General features: G+C 40.2%; 1 protein-coding gene across 3 annotated transcripts in view; it reads left to right on the forward strand.

The window, feature by feature from the left end:
* ADCY2 (adenylate cyclase 2) overlaps window positions 1-19,485 on the forward strand; it is a 441,592-nt gene that overhangs the window by 287,497 nt on the left and 134,610 nt on the right. For all 3 annotated transcript variants that reach the window (XM_059063263.2, XM_059063264.2, XM_067030781.1), the window contains one exon: window positions 16,393-16,541. In XM_059063263.2, the coding sequence (XP_058919246.1) occupies window positions 16,393-16,541 (149 nt within the window). The remainder of the gene's footprint in view (window positions 1-16,392; window positions 16,542-19,485) is intronic.

Genomic DNA, 19,485 nt, shown 5'->3' on the forward strand with positions numbered 1-19,485 from the left:
TAGCTTTTGCTTGTCTGTAAAAGCTTTTGATTTCTCTGTCAAATCTGAATGAGATCCTTGCCACGTAGAGTAATCTTGGTGGTAGGTTCTTCCCTTTCATCACTTTAAGTATATCCTGACAATCCCTTCTGGCCTGCAGAGTTTCTGCTGAGAAATCAGCTGTTAACCTTATGGGAGTTCCCTTGTATGTTATTTGTCATTTTTCCCTCGTTGCTTTTAATAATTTTCCTTTGTCTTTAATTTTTGTCAGTCTGATTACTATGTGTCTTGGTGTGTTCCTCCTTGGGTTTATCCTACCTGGGACTCTCTGTGCTTCCTGGACTTGGGTGGCTATTTCCTTCCCCATGTTAGGGAAGTTTTCAACTATAATCTCTTCAAATATTTTTGGGGATCCTCTCTCTCTCTCTCTTTTCCTTCTGGGAACCCTATAAGGAGAATGTTGGTGCATTTACCATTGTCCCAGAGGCCTCTTAGGCTGTCTTCATTTCTTTTCATTCTTTTTTCTTTAGTCTGTTCTGCAGCAGTGAATTCCACCATTCTGTCTTCCAGGTCACTTATCCGTTCTTCTGCCTCAGTTATTCTGCTATTGATTCCTTGTAGTGTATTTTTAATTTCAGTTATTGTATTGTTCATCTCTGTTTGTTTGTACTTTAATTCTTCTAGGTCTTTGTTAAACATTTCTTGCATCTTCTCGATTTTTGCCTCCATTCTTTTTCCAAGGTCCTGGATCATCTTCACTATCATTATTCTGAATTCTTTTTCTGGAAGGTTGCCTATCTCCACTTCATTTTAGTTGTTTTTCTGGGGTTTTATCTTATTCCTTCATGTAGTACATAGTCCTGTGCCTTTTCATTTTGTCTGTCATTCTGTGAATGTGGTTTTCGTTCCACAGGCTGCAGGATTGTAGTTCTTGCTTCTGCTTTCTGCCCTCTGGTGGATGAGGCTATCCCACACCTGAACTCTTGACCCTTCTTCATCCTCCTCCAATTCATTGAAGTCACTCTTCAAGAACCAGCACAGACCCAACTTCCTCCTTGTCTTCTTGGTCAAGATCTCAAGTGATCTGTCCTTTCCCACAGTCCTTCTTATACTCTTGGCCATGATCTTGGGTTGTGAGCACTTGGGTCCTTTCCTCTGTGTCACTAATTGTTTGACTTTGAAACAATGAGAGGTAAATTCCGGAAAGAACCTCTTGTAGTTCCATAAAATTCTAGGAACTTATAGGGACATGGAGACCTTCAACTCACTGAGTCCAGCAGACATATGTTTTAGACAACCAAACTGGGCCTCAGAGGCTGGAGTGATTTAATTGAGGTCTTCTACGTAGTGACAGAGAAAGGGCAGGACTCACATATACTCTTACCTAGGTGCTGTTTCTACTCTAAAGTATTGCTACTTTCTATCATACATAAATATGACTACTGACTTTTTTGTAAAAGTCAAAGAAAGATAAAGGAAGGCATCTAAAATAGTAAGAGTATTAAATGTGTTCTGATTTGATTGATGTAAAGCAAGATTTCTAAGGATGGACCTAAGAGAAACAAACTAAATTTTACAACAAGAAACAGTGGCAATAGCAGTTGTTACTAGACCTTAACTTCAGAGATGTGCAAGTGATAGAGGTTGGTGCCAGTGGAGGATGCTTCTTCTCAGAGACCTGCAAGCATGAAGCTGGCTGCAAGACAAGATACAGCTGAGGGAAGACACTGACATATATGCATATCCCTCGCAGGTATTTTCCAAGTACAGAGTTTTCAGCATTTGACTCTGAGTGGATACCTGGTCCTTTTATACTGCAGGAATATATTGAATAACATCATCTGTCTCCTCAGCACCACATGTAACACAGTGGCTGCTTAGGGATCTGATGTCTGTTTCTTCTGGCAGCTACTTGCTGTTGGGAGAAGAAAAATTTATAACAATATCCCTTCTATTTATTGAATTGGTTTGGCATCCTGATATAATTGAATGGCACTTAAAATAAGAACTAAATAGAAATAAGAATTTTGAAAGAGAAAAAAATTTTTAATTCTTATAAAAAAGCATGGCCCTGTCATCCTCCCTTTTGAAAAATACAGCAGGTTTAAATATTTATTACATGCATGGTTTAATGCAGGAACAGGATATAATGTACATCACTATATCTTAGCTCAAATTTTAAGTACAGGGCTTCCCTGGTGGCGCAGTGGTTGAGAGTCCTCCTGCTGATGCAGGGGACGCGGGTTCGTGCCCCGGTCCGGGAAGATCCCACATGCTGCGGAGCGGCTGGGCCCGTGAGCCGTGGCCACTGAGCCTGCGCGTCCAGAGCCTGTGCTCCGCAACGGGAGAGGCCACAGCAGTGAGAGGCCCGCGTACCGCAAAAAAAAAAAAAAAAAAAAAAAAAAAAATTAAGTACAATTTATCTTTGCTTAAATTGGATTTTCCTATCAACCTAAATTATCTCAAAAGTAGCATAAAGTTAAATATCTGTTTTGTTTCGTTATATTAGAAATGCTTTGGAGTGCAGAGTGTCCTGAATTTTGAGCAGAAGTACGTTGAAATTTATGAACTCTGTAGCTTTTCTCAGAGGCACAATTTAAAAGAACAAGTTCTTGGAAAAAAAGGGAAGTGTTAAAATGGAACTCTCAAACCAAGGTCAAGCTGTTCACTGGATAACCTTTGAATAGGCTGGAATTATCCAGATACTCTGTAGGTAGACAGTCTTTTCTAGCAAGAGAAAGAAATAACAATGGTGTGCATCAATCAGTTTTGTGACAACTTGATTTTCCAAAAGTCCCCTTAGGAAATTTCTTCAATGTATTTGGAGGTAATGTAGCTAAGTCATATCCAGTATATTAAACACTGAAATTTATGTGTTGCTTTCAGATAATTTGGCGGGGCACACAGCTATATTAGCAAAAAGCTGAAATATTAATGGAAATATTAACCTTGTCAGATTATGAACTGAGTTGAAATTTATCATGTGTGCCATAATATTGGGCTTTTCTTTCAGAACAAAGCATTTTATAATGGAAGAAAGATATCTTTAAAAGTGCCTTGATTTACCACATTTGAGTACAGGCTTTTATTTAAGGCGTACCCCAATACCCAATGCTGTGATCACCAAGAGGAGATGTGCAGACCCCAGAGCACAGATCCTGTCCATGGACTCTGATCACAGGTCTTGCCATCCACCAGTGTTACCAGAATCACATGATAGTGGAGAAGCCATGGGTCCTTTCCTTTGGCTGGTTGGCTGTTACCAAAATCTTTATTCCATTCAACCTTCACACAAATTCTTAACACACACACAAAAAGAAAAACTTGGTTTACACAACATATGGAGTTGATTTCCTGTACTTTTCAAACTACCTATAAAAAGCCAGTCCTCTGTCTACATGTGGGGCTAAAATGAAGATCATGGTTTACATTTAGTCATTAAATGAAGTTATGGGTATGAAAGAGAATTACTATATTTGATTCATCTTTTTTGTTCATAAAATCTGTCTTTCAGGAAAGGCTGGCTCTGTGTGCTTTGGGGTTTAGTGTATTCTTATTACAGAATGTAGGCAGAAGAGAGAAGATGCTTAGACATGTCTCAGTTAGGTTTGCCCCAAGCAGCCCTAAGGCAAGGATGTGGGTGTGGACATTTAGTTGGGAAGTGGTTTCAGGTGGCAGAGCGAGTGGACCAAGGAGGGTCCCGCTCCAGCTCCTGAACGGGGCAACTGGAAACAGGGGCTCAGTCCATCTCGAGACCCTCCAAGGGAAATGTGGACGATGCTCAGACCTGCCCACTGAGGGGTGTGGGTGCAGAAACTGGGGTATTTATCCATCATTTTATAAATGATTTTTTTTTAATATCCATCAATTACTTTCTCATTGGTTGAGGCACAGGAAACTGTAGATTTAGAAAGGAACAGGCTGCAGGTGACCTCCAAGGAAGGCAGAGAGAATACGGTTAGGACACTGACAACATCGGCTCCGGAAAGCATAACTAGAAATGAATATAAGCGTTGGGAGAGTCGACTGACTGCACCGAATCCACGTGGACACTCAGGTTATCTTCATATGGTAATAATGCAGAACAATGTCAGCTAAGCATTGTGACGTTGGGCATGTTGTTTTTTCTTAGCCCTTGACTCTTCCGTCACCCATCAGAAGGTACAAAATTGGTTTTAATCTGCTTAAGCTAATCATCACATATCTCTGTAGACACAGATTCCACTGAGATTTCTAAACAGATAGCCTAGACCAGATTCATAATCAGTTATTCCTACATGCCAACACTTCTTGTCACTGTTCTCGAAGTTAACAAATTTGTACTCAGTACGTACTTGCTTTATGACAGAGATGTGATGGCACTCTCAGTAACGTGCCTCCTTTTGCTCCCATTTGCGACTGCTTTGATCATGTCTGAGAGGGTGACCAGACAGGTCTTCTGATTTTGTTGACAGCAGTTTCATACTTTCCTCAATAGGTTTCCTCTGTTTGTTTAAATAGATTTTGAACATGATGAGCCCTTTATAATATTTTGACCTCACATCCAGTGATGCAATACACTGATCAATAAACAGAAAGAGGAACAGAGATCATCCCATACAGGGTTACTCAATACATAGTGTGCTCAATAGCTACCAGAATGGAATTAAGTGAATGCAACATTAGCATAACTCAGTTCCAAACTTTAAGGGACAAAGTCTGTTATCTTGTTGTCTAAGTACTTCCTTGGATGTATCACGTGTTTTATGACCTTCAGACTTCCCAAATGTCTAACCATCTGGTTGGTCATGGAAGCCAAAACACAGAAAAATGACAATAAGTGGCAAATAGATGTATTTGTCAGGTGGGTAGCAAAAGATGAGTAAATGATGGAACAGCTCTTTGTATTAAGATTACAAAAGGTAGTAAAGTGCCATTTATTTAAAAAATAAATCCCACTGTCTTTCCATGTGGGTTCTGAGATCAGAGAGGGAGCAGAATTGTATAGACACTAGATCATCAACCAAATGTATTGAACGCTCAATTTGTGTGTAACAAGGACACAGCTTTTCTTCTGAGTTTTAAAATACGGACATCTGTTTTTCACATCATTAGTAATTTCTTGGTAATCTGAGTTCCAAGTGGCTCCATTTTTCTGTGGTCACCGGTTCTGTTGACAAACCAAAACATTACCTGACTTCTTACTCTATTTTTGACCTCAGTTATTTTCCATCCTCCTGCTTTTGCTTATCTTGGCCCCATTCACATGCAGAGATGTCTCACGCATTTTGCTCTAGTCCAAAATTTGAACTCACCCTGTCACCTTTGAGCGAACATGATTGCTGCTATATTGTTAGATCATTAATGAAATTTGGAGAATAACAGAAGGGAATTCCAGCTCAGAATACAAAGCAAATCAAAATTCAATTTCAAGTGGTTGCCAATGATTATCAACCATTTTCCAACCAGGAGACACTTTGAATGTTCTCTTTTTCCTTGGATGCAGCCTGCTGATGTGAAGCTGGGGTCTCCCCTCCCCCTGAATGAGGCTTTCACTCCTCTCCCATACTCACAGTATCATAGTCTGCCAGAGAGAAAAACCCAAAGTAATCACTGCATTATTTTGCAGAGTAGTTAAATTTCCCTTTGTATGAACATCACTGATCCAGATTTTGCCCAGGCCTGGTATTTATGACCAAGAAGGTCATTAGGGCGGAGCTTCAAGATGGCGGAAGAGTAAGACATGGAGATCACCTTCCTCCCCACAAATACATCAGAAATACCTCTGCATGCGGAACAAGTCCTACAGAACACCCACTGAACACTGGCAGAAGAACTCAGACCTCCCAAAAGGCAAGAAACTCCCCACGTACCTGGGTAGGGCAAAAGAAAAAAGAATAAACAGACAAAAGAATAGGGACGGGACCTGCACGGGAGCCGTGAAGGAGGAAAGGTTCCCACACACTAGAAGCCCCTTCGCAAGCGGAGACTGCGGGTGGCGGAGGGGGAAGCTCCAGAGCCGCGGAGGAGAGCGCAGCCACAGGGTGCGGAGGGCAAAACGGAGAGATTCCGGCAGAGGATCGGTGCCGACCAGCACTCACCAGCCCGAGAGGCTTGTCTGCTCCCCCGCCGGGGCGGGCGGGGCCTGGGAGCTGAGGCTTGGGCTTCAGTCGGATCCCAGAGAGAGATCTGGGGTTGGCGGCGTGAACACAGCCTGAAGGGGTTAGTGCGCCACGGCTGGCCGGGAGGGAGTCCAGGAAACAGCCTGGAGCTGCCGAAGAGACAAGAGACTTTTTCTTGCCTCTCTGTTTCCTGGGGCGCGAGGAGAGTGGATTAAGCGCGCCGCGTAAAGGAGCTCCAGAAACGGGCGCGGAGCTGCGGCTGTCAGCGCGGACCCCAGAGACGGGCATGAGACGCTAAGGCCGCTGCTGCTGCCACCAAGAAGCCTGTGTGCGAGCACAGGTCACTCTCCACACCGCCCCTCCCGGGAGCCCGTGCAGCCCGCCACCGCCAGGGTCGCGGGATCCAGGGACAACTTCCCCGGGAGAACACACGGCGCACCTCGGGCTGATACAACGTCACGCCGGCCTCTGCCGCCGCAGGCTCGCCCTGCATCCATACACCTCCCACCCCCCAGCCTGAGTGAGCCGGAGCCCCCAAATCAGCCGCTCCTTTAACCCCGTCCTGTCTGACTGAAGAACAGACTCTCTCAGGCGGCCTACACGCAGAGGCGGGGCCAAATCAAAAGCTGAACCCGGGGGTCTGTGCGAACAAAGTAGAGAAAGGGAAATCTCTCCCAGCAGCCTCAGAAGCAGCAGATTAAAGCTCCACAATCAACTTGATGTACCTGCATCTGTGGAAAACCTGAATAGACAACGACTCATCCCAACTTGAGGAGGTGGATTTTGGGAGCAATGATATATTTTTTTTTTCCCTTTTTCTCTTTTTGTGAGTGTGTATGTGGATGATTCTGTGTGTGATTTTGTCTGTATAGCATTGCTTTTATCATTTGTCCTAGAGTTCTCTCTGTCCGTTTTTTGGGTTTTTTTTTAAGTACAGTTTCTAGCACTTTTTATCATTGGTGGATTTGTTTTTTGGTTTGGCTGCTCTCTTCTTTCTTTCTTTCCTTTTTTTCATATTTTTTTATTACTTAAAATTTTTTTTAAATTATTTTTTATTATAATAACTATTTTATTTTACTTTATTTTATTTTATATTATCTTCCTTCTTTCTTTCTTTCTTTCTTTCTTTCTTTCTTTCTTTCTTTCTTTCTTTCTTTCTTTCTTCTTTCTTTCTCTCTTTCTCTCTTTCTTTCTTTCTTTCTTTCTTTCTTTCTTTCTTTCTTTCTTTCTTTCTTTCTTTCTTTCTTTCTTTCTTTCTTTTCTTTTCTTTCTTTCTTTCTCCCTTTTATTCTGAGCCGTGTGGAAGAGGCTTTTGGTGCTCCAGCCAAATGTCAGGGCTGTGCCTCTGACATCGGCGAGCCAAGTTCAGGACACTGGTCCACAAGAGAACTCCCAGCTCCACGTAATATCAAACAGCAAAAATCTGCCAGAGATCTCCATCTCAACGCCAAGACCCAGCTCCACTCAATGACCAGCAAGCTACAGTGCAGGACACCCTATGCCAAACAACTAGCAAGACAGGAACACAACCCCATTCATTAGCATAGAGGCTGCCTAAACCCATAATAAGGCCACAGACACCCCAAAATACACCACCAGACGTGGACCTACCCACCAGAAAGACAAGATTCAGCCTCATCTACCAGAACAAAGGCACCAGTCCCCTCCACCAGGAAGCCTACACAACCCACTGAACCAACCTTAGCCACTGGGAACAGACACCAAAAACAACGGAAACTACGAACCTTCAGCATGCAAAAAGGAGATCCCAAACACAGTAAGTTAAGTGAAATGAGAAGACAGAGAAACACACAGCAGACGAAGGAGCAAGATAAAAACACACCAGATGTAACGAAGAGGAAATAGGCAGTCTACCTGGAAAAGAATTCAGAATAATGATAGTAAAGATGATCCAAAATCTTGGAAATAGGATGGAGAAAATACAAGAAACATATAACAAGGACCTAGAAGAACTAAAGAGCAAACAAACAGTGATAAACAACAAAATAAATGAAATTAAGAATTCTTTAGAAGGGATCAATAGCAGAATAACTGAGCCAGAAGGATGGATAAGTGACTTGGAAGATAAAATAGTAGAAATAACTACTGCAGAGCCGAATAAAGGAAAAAGAATGAAAAGAATTGAGGACAGTCTCAGAGACCTCTGGGACAACATTAAACGCACCAACATTCGAATTATAGGGGTCCTAGACAAAGAAGAGAAAAAGAAAGGCACTGAGAAAATACTTGAAGAGATTGTAGTTGAAAACTTCCCTAATATGGGAAAGGAAATAGGTAATCAAGTCCAGGAAGCACAGAGAGTCCCATACAGGATAAATCCAAGGAGAAACACACCAAGACACATATTAATCAAACTTTCAAAAATTAAATACAAAGAAAAAATATTAAAAGGAGCAAGGGAAAAACAACAAATAACACACAACAGGATCCCCATAAGGTTAACAGCTGATCTTCCAGCAAAAACTCTACAAGCCAGAAGGGAGTGGCAAGACATATTTAAAGTGATGAAGGAGAAAAACCTACACCCAAGATTACTCTACCCAGCAAGGATCTTATTCAGATTTGATGGAGAAATTAAAGCCTTTACAGACAAGCAAAAGCTAAGAAAATTCAGCACCACCAAACCAGCTTTACAACAAATGCTAAAGGAACTTCTCTAGGCAGGAAACACAAGAGAAGGAAAGACCTACAATAACAAACCCAAAACAATTAAGGAAATGGTAATAGAAACATACATATTGATAATTACCTTAAATGTAAATGGATTAAATGCTCCAACCAAAAGACATAGACTGCCTGGATGTATACAAAAACAAGACCCATATATATGTTGTCAACAAGAGACCCACTTCAGACCTAGGGACACATACAGACTGAAAGTGAGGGTAGGGAAAAAGATATTCGATGCAAATGGAAATCAAAAGAAAGCTGGAGGGCTTCCCTGGTGCTGCAGTGGTTGTGAATCTGCCTGCCAATGCAGGGGACATGGGTTTGAGCCCTGGTCTGGGAGGATCCCACATGCTGTGGAGCAACTAGGCCCTTGAGCCACAGCTGCTGAGCCTGCGCGTCTAGCGCTTGTGCTCTGTGATGAGAGAGGCCACGACAGTGAGAGGACCATGCACTGCAATGAAGAGTGGCCCCCACTCGCCGCAACTGGGGAGAGCCCATGCACAGAGACAGAGGCCCAACACAGCGAAAAATAAATTTAAAAAATAATAATAATAAAAAGAAACCTGGAGGAGCAATTCTCATATCAGACAAAGTAGACTTTAAAACAAAGACTATTACAAGAGACAAAGAAGGATACTATATAATGATCAAGGGAACTGTCCAAGAAGACGATATAACAATTGTAAATATTTATGCACCCAACATAGAAGCACCTCAATACATAAGGCAAATGCTAACAACCATAAAAGGGGAAATCAACAGCAACACAATCATAGTAAGGGACTTTAACTCCCCACTTTCACCAATGGACAGATCATCCAAAATGAAAATAAATAAGTAAACACAAGCTTTAAATGATACACTACACAAGATGGACTTAGTTGATATTTATAGGACATTCCATCCAAAAACAACAGAACACACATTCTTCCAAAGTGCTCATGGAACATTTTCCAGGGTAGATCATACCTTGGGTCACAAATCAAGCCTTGGTAAATTTAAGAAAATTGAAATCATATCAAATATCTTTTCTGACCACAATGCTATGATATTAGATATCAATTACAGGAATAAATCTGTAAAAAATACAAACATATGGAGGCTAAACAATACACTACTTAATAACAAAGAGATCACTGAAGAAATCAAAGAGGAAAACAAAAAATACCTAGAAACAAATGATAATAAAAGCACGATGACACAAAACCTATGGGATGCAGCAAAAGCAGTTCTAACAATGAAGTTTATAGCAATACAATCCTACCTTAAGAAACAAGAAACATCTCAAATAAACAACCTAACCTTATACCTACAGCAATTAGAGAAAGAAGAACAAAAACACCCCAAAGTTAGGAGAAATTAATCATAAAGATCAGATCAGAAATAAAAGAAAAAGAAATGAAGGAAACAATAGCAAAGATCAATAAAACTAAAAGATGGTTCTTTGAGAAGATAAACTAAGTTGGTAAACCATTAGCCAGACTCATCAAGAAAAAAAGGGAGAAGACTCAAATCAATAGAATTAGAAATGAAAAGGAAGTAACAACTGACACTGCAGAAATACAAAGGACCATGAGAGATTACTACAAGCAGCTATATGCCAATAAAATGGACAACCTGCAAGAAATGGACAAATTCTTAGAAATGCACAACCTGCCGAGACTGAACCAGGAAGATATAGAAAATATGAACAAACCAATCACAAGCACTGACATTGAAACTGTGATTAAATATCTTCCAACAAACAAAAGCCCAGGACCAGATGGCTTCACAGGAGAATTATATCAAACATTTAGAGAAGAGCTAACTCCTTTCCTTCTCAAACTCTTCCGAAAGATAGCAGAGGGAAGAACACTCCCAAACTCATACTACGAGGCCACCATCACCTTGATACCAAAACCAGACAAAGATGTCACAAAGAAAGAAAACTACAGGCCAATATCAATAATGAACATAGAGGCAAAAATCCTCAACAAAATACTAGCAAACAGAATCGAACAGCACATTAAAAGGATCATACACCATGATCAAATGGGGTTTATCCCAGGAATGCAAGGATTCCTCAATATTCTCAAATCAATCAGTGTGATACACCATATTAACAAATTGAAGGCAAAAGACCATATGATTATCTCAATAGATGCAGAAAAAGCTTTTCACAAAATTCAACACCCATTTATGATAAAAACACTCCAGAAAGTAGGCATAGAGGGCACTTTCCTCAACATAATAAAGGCCATATATGAGAAACCCACAGCCAACATCATCCTCAGTGGTGGAAAACTGAAACCATTTCCACGAAGATCAGGAACAAGACAAGGTTGCCTACTCTCACCACTATTATTCAACATAGTTTTGGAAGTTTTAGCCACAGCAATCAGAGAACAAAAAGACATAAAAGGAATCCAAATCAGAAATGAAGTAAAGCTGTCACTTTTTGCAGTTTACATGATACTATACATGGAGGATCCTAAATATGCTATCAGAAAACTACTAGAGCTAATCAATGAATTTGGTAAAGTAGCAGGATACAAAATTAATGCACAGAAATCTTTGCATTCCTATACACTAATGATGAAAAATCTGAAAGTGAAATTAAGAAAACATTCACATTTACCATTGCAACAAAAAGAATAAAATATCTAGGAATAAACCTACCTAAGGAGACAAAAGACCTGTATGCAGAAAATTATAAGACACTGATGAAAGAAATTAAAGATGATAGAAATAGATGGAGAGATATACCATGTTCTTGGATTGGAAGAATCAACATTGTGAAAATGACTGTACTACCCAAAGCAATCTACAGATTCAATGCAATCCCTATCAAACTACCACTGGTATTTTTCACAGAACTAGAACAAAACATTTCACAATTTGTTTGGAAACACAAAGGATGCCACATAGCCAAAGCAATCTTGAGAAAGAAAAACGGAGCTGGAGGAATTAGGCTCCCTGACTTCAGACTATAGTACAAAGCTACAGTAATCAAGACAATATGATACTGGCACAAAAACAGAAATATAGATCAATGGAACAGGATAGAAAGCCCAGAGACAAACCCACGCACATATGGTCACCTTATCTTTGATAAAGGAGACAAGAATATACTATGGAGAAAAGACAGCCTCTTCAATAAGTGGTGCTGGGAAAACTGGACAGCTACATGTAAAAGAATGAAATTAGAACACTTCCTAACACCATACCCAAAAATAAACTCAAAATGGATTAAAGACCTAAATGTAAGGCCAGATACTATCAAACTCTTAGAGGAAAAACATAGGCAGGTCACTCTATGACATAAATCAGGAAAGATCCTTTTTGACCCACCTTCTAGAGAAATGGAAATAAAAACAAAGATAAACAAATGGGACCTAATGAAACTTAAAACCTTTTGCACAGCAAAGGAAACCATAAAGAAGATGAGAAGACAACCCTCAGAATGGGAGAAAATATTTGCAGATGAAGCAACTGACAAAGGATTAATCTCCAAAGCATACAAGCAGCTCATGCAGCTCAATCTCAAAAAAACAAACAAATCTAAAAATGAGCAAAAGACCTAAATAGACATTTCTCCAAAGAAGATATACAAATTGCCAACAAACACATGAAAGAATGGTCCACATCATTAATTATTAGAGAAATGCAAATCAAAACTACAATGAGATATCATCTCACACCATTCACAGTGGCCATTATCAAAAAATCTACAAACAATAAATCCTGGAGAGGGTGTGGAGAAAAGGGAACCCTCTTGCACTGTTGGTGGGAATGTAAATTGATACAGACACTATGGAGAACAGTATGGAGGTTCCTTTAAAAACTGAAATAGAACTACCATATGACCAAGCAATCCATACTGGGTATATACCCTGAGAAAACCATAGTTCATAAAGAGTCATGTACCACAATGTTCATTGCAACACTATTTACAATAGCCAGGACATGGAAGCAACCTAGGTGTCCACTGACAGATGAATGAGTAAAGACATTGTGGCACATATATACAATGGGATATTACTCTACCATATAAAGAAACGAATTTGAGTTATTTGTTGTGAGGTGGATGTACCTAGAGTCTGTCATGCAGAGTGAAGTCAGAAAGAGAAAAACAAGTACCATATGCTAACACATATATATGGAATCTAAAAAAAAATGGTCATGAAGAAGCTAGGGACAAGACGGGAATAAAGACACAGACCTACTAGAGAATGGACTTGAGGATACAAGGAGGGGGAAGGGTAAGCTGGGATAAAGTAAGAGAGTGGCATGGACATATATACACTACCAAATGTAAAATAGATAGCTAGTGGGAAGCAGCCACATAGCACAGGGAGATCAGCTCAGTGCTTTGTGACCACCTAGAGGGGTGGGATAGGGGGGGTGGGAGGGAGGGAGATGCAAGAGGGAAGAGATATGGGGACCTATGTATATGTATAACTGATTCACGTTGTTATAAAGCAGAAACTAACACCATTTTAAAGAAATTATACTCCAATAAAGATGTTTTTAAAAAAAAGGTCATTAATCTGATTTTTAAATCATAAGCACTGTTTACCCAGGTCTCCACATATGTATTACCAACAGAGAACAGAGGCTTTGAAATTTCATTTTTCCTTGTTGTGCCCCAGATAAAATGCACAGCAGTTCATTCATTCATTGAACAAATTACTACAGAGAAAATGCTACTTTCCAGGAACTCCTGCATTAATTGAGAAATAAAGCAATAGACAAACCCCCCACTTCACTGCCCTTCACACCACCAGTCTCTTTGAGTGGAAGGAACCACATAAGGGGTTATATTGCCAATGTCCACAATAAAATCTAGTGGTATTTCCCCCACCAAAAAAAAGTTCGAAAAAATTTGTGGACTTGTCAGTCTTTTTCCCTAAGACTGGAATATCTATAGTATTTTTCTGATGTTGTTATAGCTATATTGTTTTTTTTTAATTAACGTTTTTATAATTTATCTCTTTTTGGTGTATTTTTTTATTTCTGATAGTTCTGTATTCTTATATTTAATATGTGTTTATTGTGAGTAGTTTAGAGTTACATTTTGTCTTTTTTCCATCCAATCTGACAGTATTAGTCAATTAATTGGAATATTTAGTCCATTTACATTTAATATAATTTCTGACACAACAGGCTAATAACTGTCATTTTATGATTTACTTTCTATTTTCCCTACCTGTTTTTAGTTTTCTTTGACTCTTTATTGACTTATTTTGGATTAATCAAGGATTACTTTCCCATTTTCTCTGTTAGCCTATTAGTCATACATTTTTTCAAATTTTTTGTTGCTGATGTGGAAATTGCATCCATTCTTGACTTACTACAGTCTAACATAAATTGCTTTCTTTTGCCACTTCTCACACAATTCTAGGACCTCAGAACATTTTTATTCCATTGACTCCCATTTCATCTTTTGTGTTATTGTCATTGTACATTTCATTCTGTTATATTTTAGACCACACCAGACATTAGCCTCATTATGTTGTACAGTTAATATTAATTTATATTTCCTCAGATGTATATATGGACATTTACCTTATTAAAATTTTTGATTTCTGAATTTCATTTCTTAATTTAAATGGAAACATGAAGGGGAATTTAACAAAAAAGTGTAAATATGATTATTAAATAAAAAGTGTTCTCTTACTTTCTTAAGTACCAATAAAATTCCCTTTGGTGTGTGACAAGTGTTATGACAAGTGTGAGCTCCCTGCCCTTTATCTAACTGTTTCTTTTTGCTCCTGTTGCAAGGAGGTTGATAACAATACCAGTCAGATGATGCTGTTGTTTTGATTCAATTGGTTCACGTGAAGATGGCTCCTGGGAACACATGGTGCATAGCAGGTGCTCCTCGTCTATTAGCTCCCCCTCTTTTCCCAGATCCCAGGCACATGGCTTCCTCCAAACACCAGCCTGTCTTTCTAGCCTCATCTAACAGCTATGCACCATGGGTGGGCCCCTTCCTGGATCATGAACAGCATGGTATTAGGGACACTGTCCCCTTCGTCTTTGCATTTACCATTAGTGCTTATCAAGGGGTCTGGCATTTAATGGGCAGTGATGGATGTTTTCTGATTGGGTTAATGAAGGACGGAAGGAATGAACAATCAACACTCAGTTATGCCAGTTCATAGAGAAACGCTCCCTACCATGCACTGAGACCTTACACAGGCACACACTGAGTCTCCTGTTGACTTTGCACCTGTCTTTTCCTGGGTCAGGCTGGGGATGTGCTGCGGTGAGGGTCATTTCATCTTCATCAAGATGCACTCCTGGCCTACCCTCTGCTCCCTTGGTGAAAGTTCCCAACATCCGCAAAGCGATGTGCACTGTGGGTGGGCCCAGGGGACAGACACCTGGACCAGTGAATCTGTGAGCAAAGCCCAGCTTCCCCACCCCTTCCTCTACTCTCTCACCACTTTGTCCACCAAAAAGAAATTTTTTTAAAGAAAAAAAGACAATGTGGAAGAAGGAGAAAATGTGGCATTCAACAAATGTTTGTTTGTACACACTGAATACCACTAGCTAAATCCACAATGCCTGAAGAATATGGTGTTTTCTGTAATAGGTTAATGTTTAAAACACTCAAGGATGAATATCAACTTGCAAAGATTGCCGTCTATACTTTTTCTCAAAAAAAATTGCATAGTTTCCTTGAAGAGAATGGAAAAGTTGCCACTGTAACTATAATAAATACAGATTAAAGTATGTGTAATATTGCACGCTATTGTGTACCAGATATACTGAGTTTAAAGACTAAAAATATAAGAAAATCTCATGTTATCATTTCTGTGTGTCCCACCTATAGTTTCTCATAGATGATGTCTTTTTCAGAAGCTAATATTTCTGGCTCTGTCTTTATAATAGTTAGAAGCACTAAAGAGGATTGGATGGTCACCACAGAGGAAATGAAATATTTGAAAATATGTGACTCTTACTTAGGAAATGTGGAATATTGGCTGACTTTCAAAAGTTCAATAAAGCTTGTACCTTATCTCTCAAATGAACAAGCAGGTGAAAATGAGTGTTTTCTATCTTAGACTGACCACTGGTTTCTGGCATTTTAATATTATTTCTGCTTCACTACTTTAAAATCAAAATAGATAAATAGGGCTTCCCTGGTGGCGCAGTGGTTGAGAATCCGCCTGACGATGCAGGGGATACGGGTTCGTGCCCCGGTCCGGGAAGATCCCACGTGCCGCGGAGCGGCTGGGCCCGTGAGCCATGGCCGCTGAGCCTGCGCGTCCGGAGCCTGTGCCCCGCAACGGGAGAGGCCACGACAGTGAGAGGCCCGCATACCACAAAAAAAAAAAAAAAAAAAAAAAAAAATAGATAAATAATATCCTCAGGGAAATAACTGTGCCTTCTTTTATTCTCCATACTGAAGAAGACATGCTTAGAATTCAATAAATAATAAATAATATAATAACGCACTCTGACCTTAGAAAATTTTATATTTTTTTCAATATGTATTTCTAGAATCTGTATTTTAACTTGTAAAGAGTCCTCAAATTAGCCCCACTACAAATCAGTATTGATTTCAGATGATACTTGGCTGTGACCTTGGTTGTGTGACATCTCTTGGTCTTCCTTCCACACCTGGTTTCAGGAGCGGCTTCTGCTGTCCCTGCTGCCAGCACACATAGCCATGGAGATGAAAGCTGAGATCATCCAGAGGCTGCAGGGCCCCAAAGCCGGCCAAATGGAAAACACCAACAACTTTCACAACCTGTACGTCAAGCGGCACACCAACGTCAGGTACGCTGCTGCTCTGTTCTCCTTCCACAGCAAGTCTGGGAAGTCTGCATGCCAGGTAGGGGACATATTTAACTGGGAGCCCATAATCTTACAGTTTCCTGTGTCCTTTGGAACTATCTTTGCATGTAGAGTAATTATCACTCCACCTACCCATGTGCGGCCTCTTGGGCCTTCACATCAAGATAAGAAAATGGGTTCCTCTACTTACTGCATTTTGTGACCATCAGTTACAAAACGGAGAGAAGTGGACAATGGGGCCCTTATTCTGGGAGCTCCTTGGTCAGATCTCACTGTGTCCCTGAAACCCAGGACTCAGTATCAGTAAGATTAAAGAGTCCAGGGCTCTAGGCACAAGGACTGGCTCCTCAAGGTGGGCTTGGCAAGGGCAGGGCCTTGGGAAGCCAGCACTTTCCAGGGAAGCTGGATGTTCTGCTGTCAATCAGGAATGATGGGTTTCTGGGGTGTGGCTGGTACCCAGCATCATAGGGGACCAACATGCACCTTAATTAAATTATAATGAAAGTTACTGCTTTTCCAAGAGTGGCACAGCCATCCATGCTTCCCAGGGAGCCATTCCTGGATTCCCAGTAACTGGAAAGCTAACATGGGATTATGGTCAGGAAGGAGGACAGTATACGACCTCTTCTCCCCTGAGAAGAGGAGAGGAGCTGTGCAGGTCCTCACTTCAGTCTGGAGAGGGTGCTCCCTCCTGTGCTCCCCATCCATCTCTGGCTACAGTGGTGTGGGACCTCTCCACACATGGGTGCCCTGGTCCTCACTGTTCTCCATGCCCACCCGTTCCCGATACCACTTCCCTGGGGGCTGTCCTTTCATCCATTCGATTACCTTGCAGTGGTGCGTGCTGTTCTGGCTGGGTTCTCTCAATAAGTAGCCTGTGCATGCCTCACTCATTATGTTATTCCTTTAGTTGTCAGGATTACTCACCCCCACACCCCATTCAATAGTCTAATAACAGCAAACACAAACTAAAGTGTGTTTAGAATTGTCTAGAATTGTAATAGGGCTGTTTGCCTTCAAGTCCAGACCTTTTCCATGGCGTGATGCAGCCTTCTGTCTGGTTACTTCAGGTCAAGAATTTTTGAAGTTTATTAAGAAACAAATTTAACTGTAGTTTAATTTATGCATTGCTAAGACAAATCGCATTTTAACACATGATTTTAGAAAAAGTTATGGCCCAAGCACACAAAGAGCTAATATAGGGTGAGAAATGCACATTGAAAGGAAGATAACAGAGGAAAAAAGTTGCATATCAAGTAGGAACTACGGAAAAAAACATTGAATAAATGAGGAATCAGGAGTAAATTTTTTTATAGTCCCCACCTTTTTTTTCTTGGAATAATAGGAAAGAACTATGTGTGTATATATACATACATATATATGTATGTATATGTGCATATATTTATGTTTGTATATATATACATATATATGTATATATATATACACACATGCATATGTATATATATACACACATACATATGTGTATATATATATATATATATATATATATACACACATACACACACACACACACACAGGGAACATTCATACATGTTAAGGAGTAAAATTGGACTTCCTTGGTGGCGCAGTGGTTAAGAATCCTCCTGCCAATGCAGGGGACACAGGTTCCAGCCCTGGTCTGGGAAGATCCCACATGCTGCAGAGCAACTAAACCCATGCACCACAACTACTGAGACTGTGCTCTAGAGCCTGCGAGCCACAACTACTGAGCCCGCACACCACAACTACTGAAGTCCATGCATCCTAGAGCCTGCACACCACAATTACTGAGCCCATGCGCCACAACTACTGAAGCCCATGCACTCTAGGGCCCACATGTGGCAACTACTGAGCCCACGTGCTGCAATTACTGAAGCCCGTGTGCCTAGAGCCCATGCTCTGCAACAAGAGAAGCTACCACAATGAGAAGCCTGCACACCACAGCAAAGAGTAGCCCCCGCTCACTGCAACTAGAGAAAGCCTGCACACAGCTGCGAAGACCCAGTGCAGCCAAAAAAAAAGGAATAAAATTATTTAAAACACTAGACTGCCTTTAGGTTTTTAAGTATTTTACCTACATAATTAAAGAAAAAACATTTATGGTGTCTGACAAGATATACTATAGTGGAAATTGCTCTTTCCAGCCTTAACTGTATGAAAATCAGCAATGCCCCTTCCATCTCCAGAAATATTTTTATGTCACTTATTGGTATTCAAAATGTGTAAAGATAAATGTGTCTGTATCTAAATAGGATCACAGACTATCTTTAAGTAGCTGTGATATAATCCGGGAACAATAGACCTGTAAAAATGATTGAATACACAACCAATCTCAAGTAGTTGATAATGATCTGCATAATATCTGTATTAGTTATCAGTTTCTGTGTAACAAATTACCCCAAAACTTAGTGGCTTTAAAGAACAATAAACACACCAATCAGAATGGTCATCATCAAAAAGTCTATAAATAACAAATGCTGGAGAGGATGTGGAGAAAAGGGAACCCTCTTACATTGTTGGTAAGAATGTAAATTGTTGCAGCTACTATGGAAAAGAGTATGGAGGTTCCTCAAAAAACTAAAAATAGAGCTACCATATAATCCAGCAATCCGACTCCTGGGCATATATCTGGAGAAAACCACAATTCAAAAAGATACATGCACCCCAATGTTCACTACAGCACCATTTACAATAGCCAAGACATGGAAGCAATCTAAATGTCCATTGACAGATGAATGGATAAAGAAGATGTGGTACATATATACAATGGAATATTACTTAGCCATAAAAAATGAAATAATGCCATTTGCAGCAACATGGATGGACCTAGAGATTATCATTAAGTGAAGTAAGTCAGAGAAAGACAACTGTCATATGATATCACTTACATGTAGAATCTAAAATACAATACAAATCAACATATCTA

This window comes from Kogia breviceps, chromosome 4 (assembly GCF_026419965.1).
Source record: "Kogia breviceps isolate mKogBre1 chromosome 4, mKogBre1 haplotype 1, whole genome shotgun sequence".
In the NCBI taxonomy this organism is placed as follows: Eukaryota; Metazoa; Chordata; class Mammalia; order Artiodactyla; family Physeteridae; genus Kogia; species Kogia breviceps.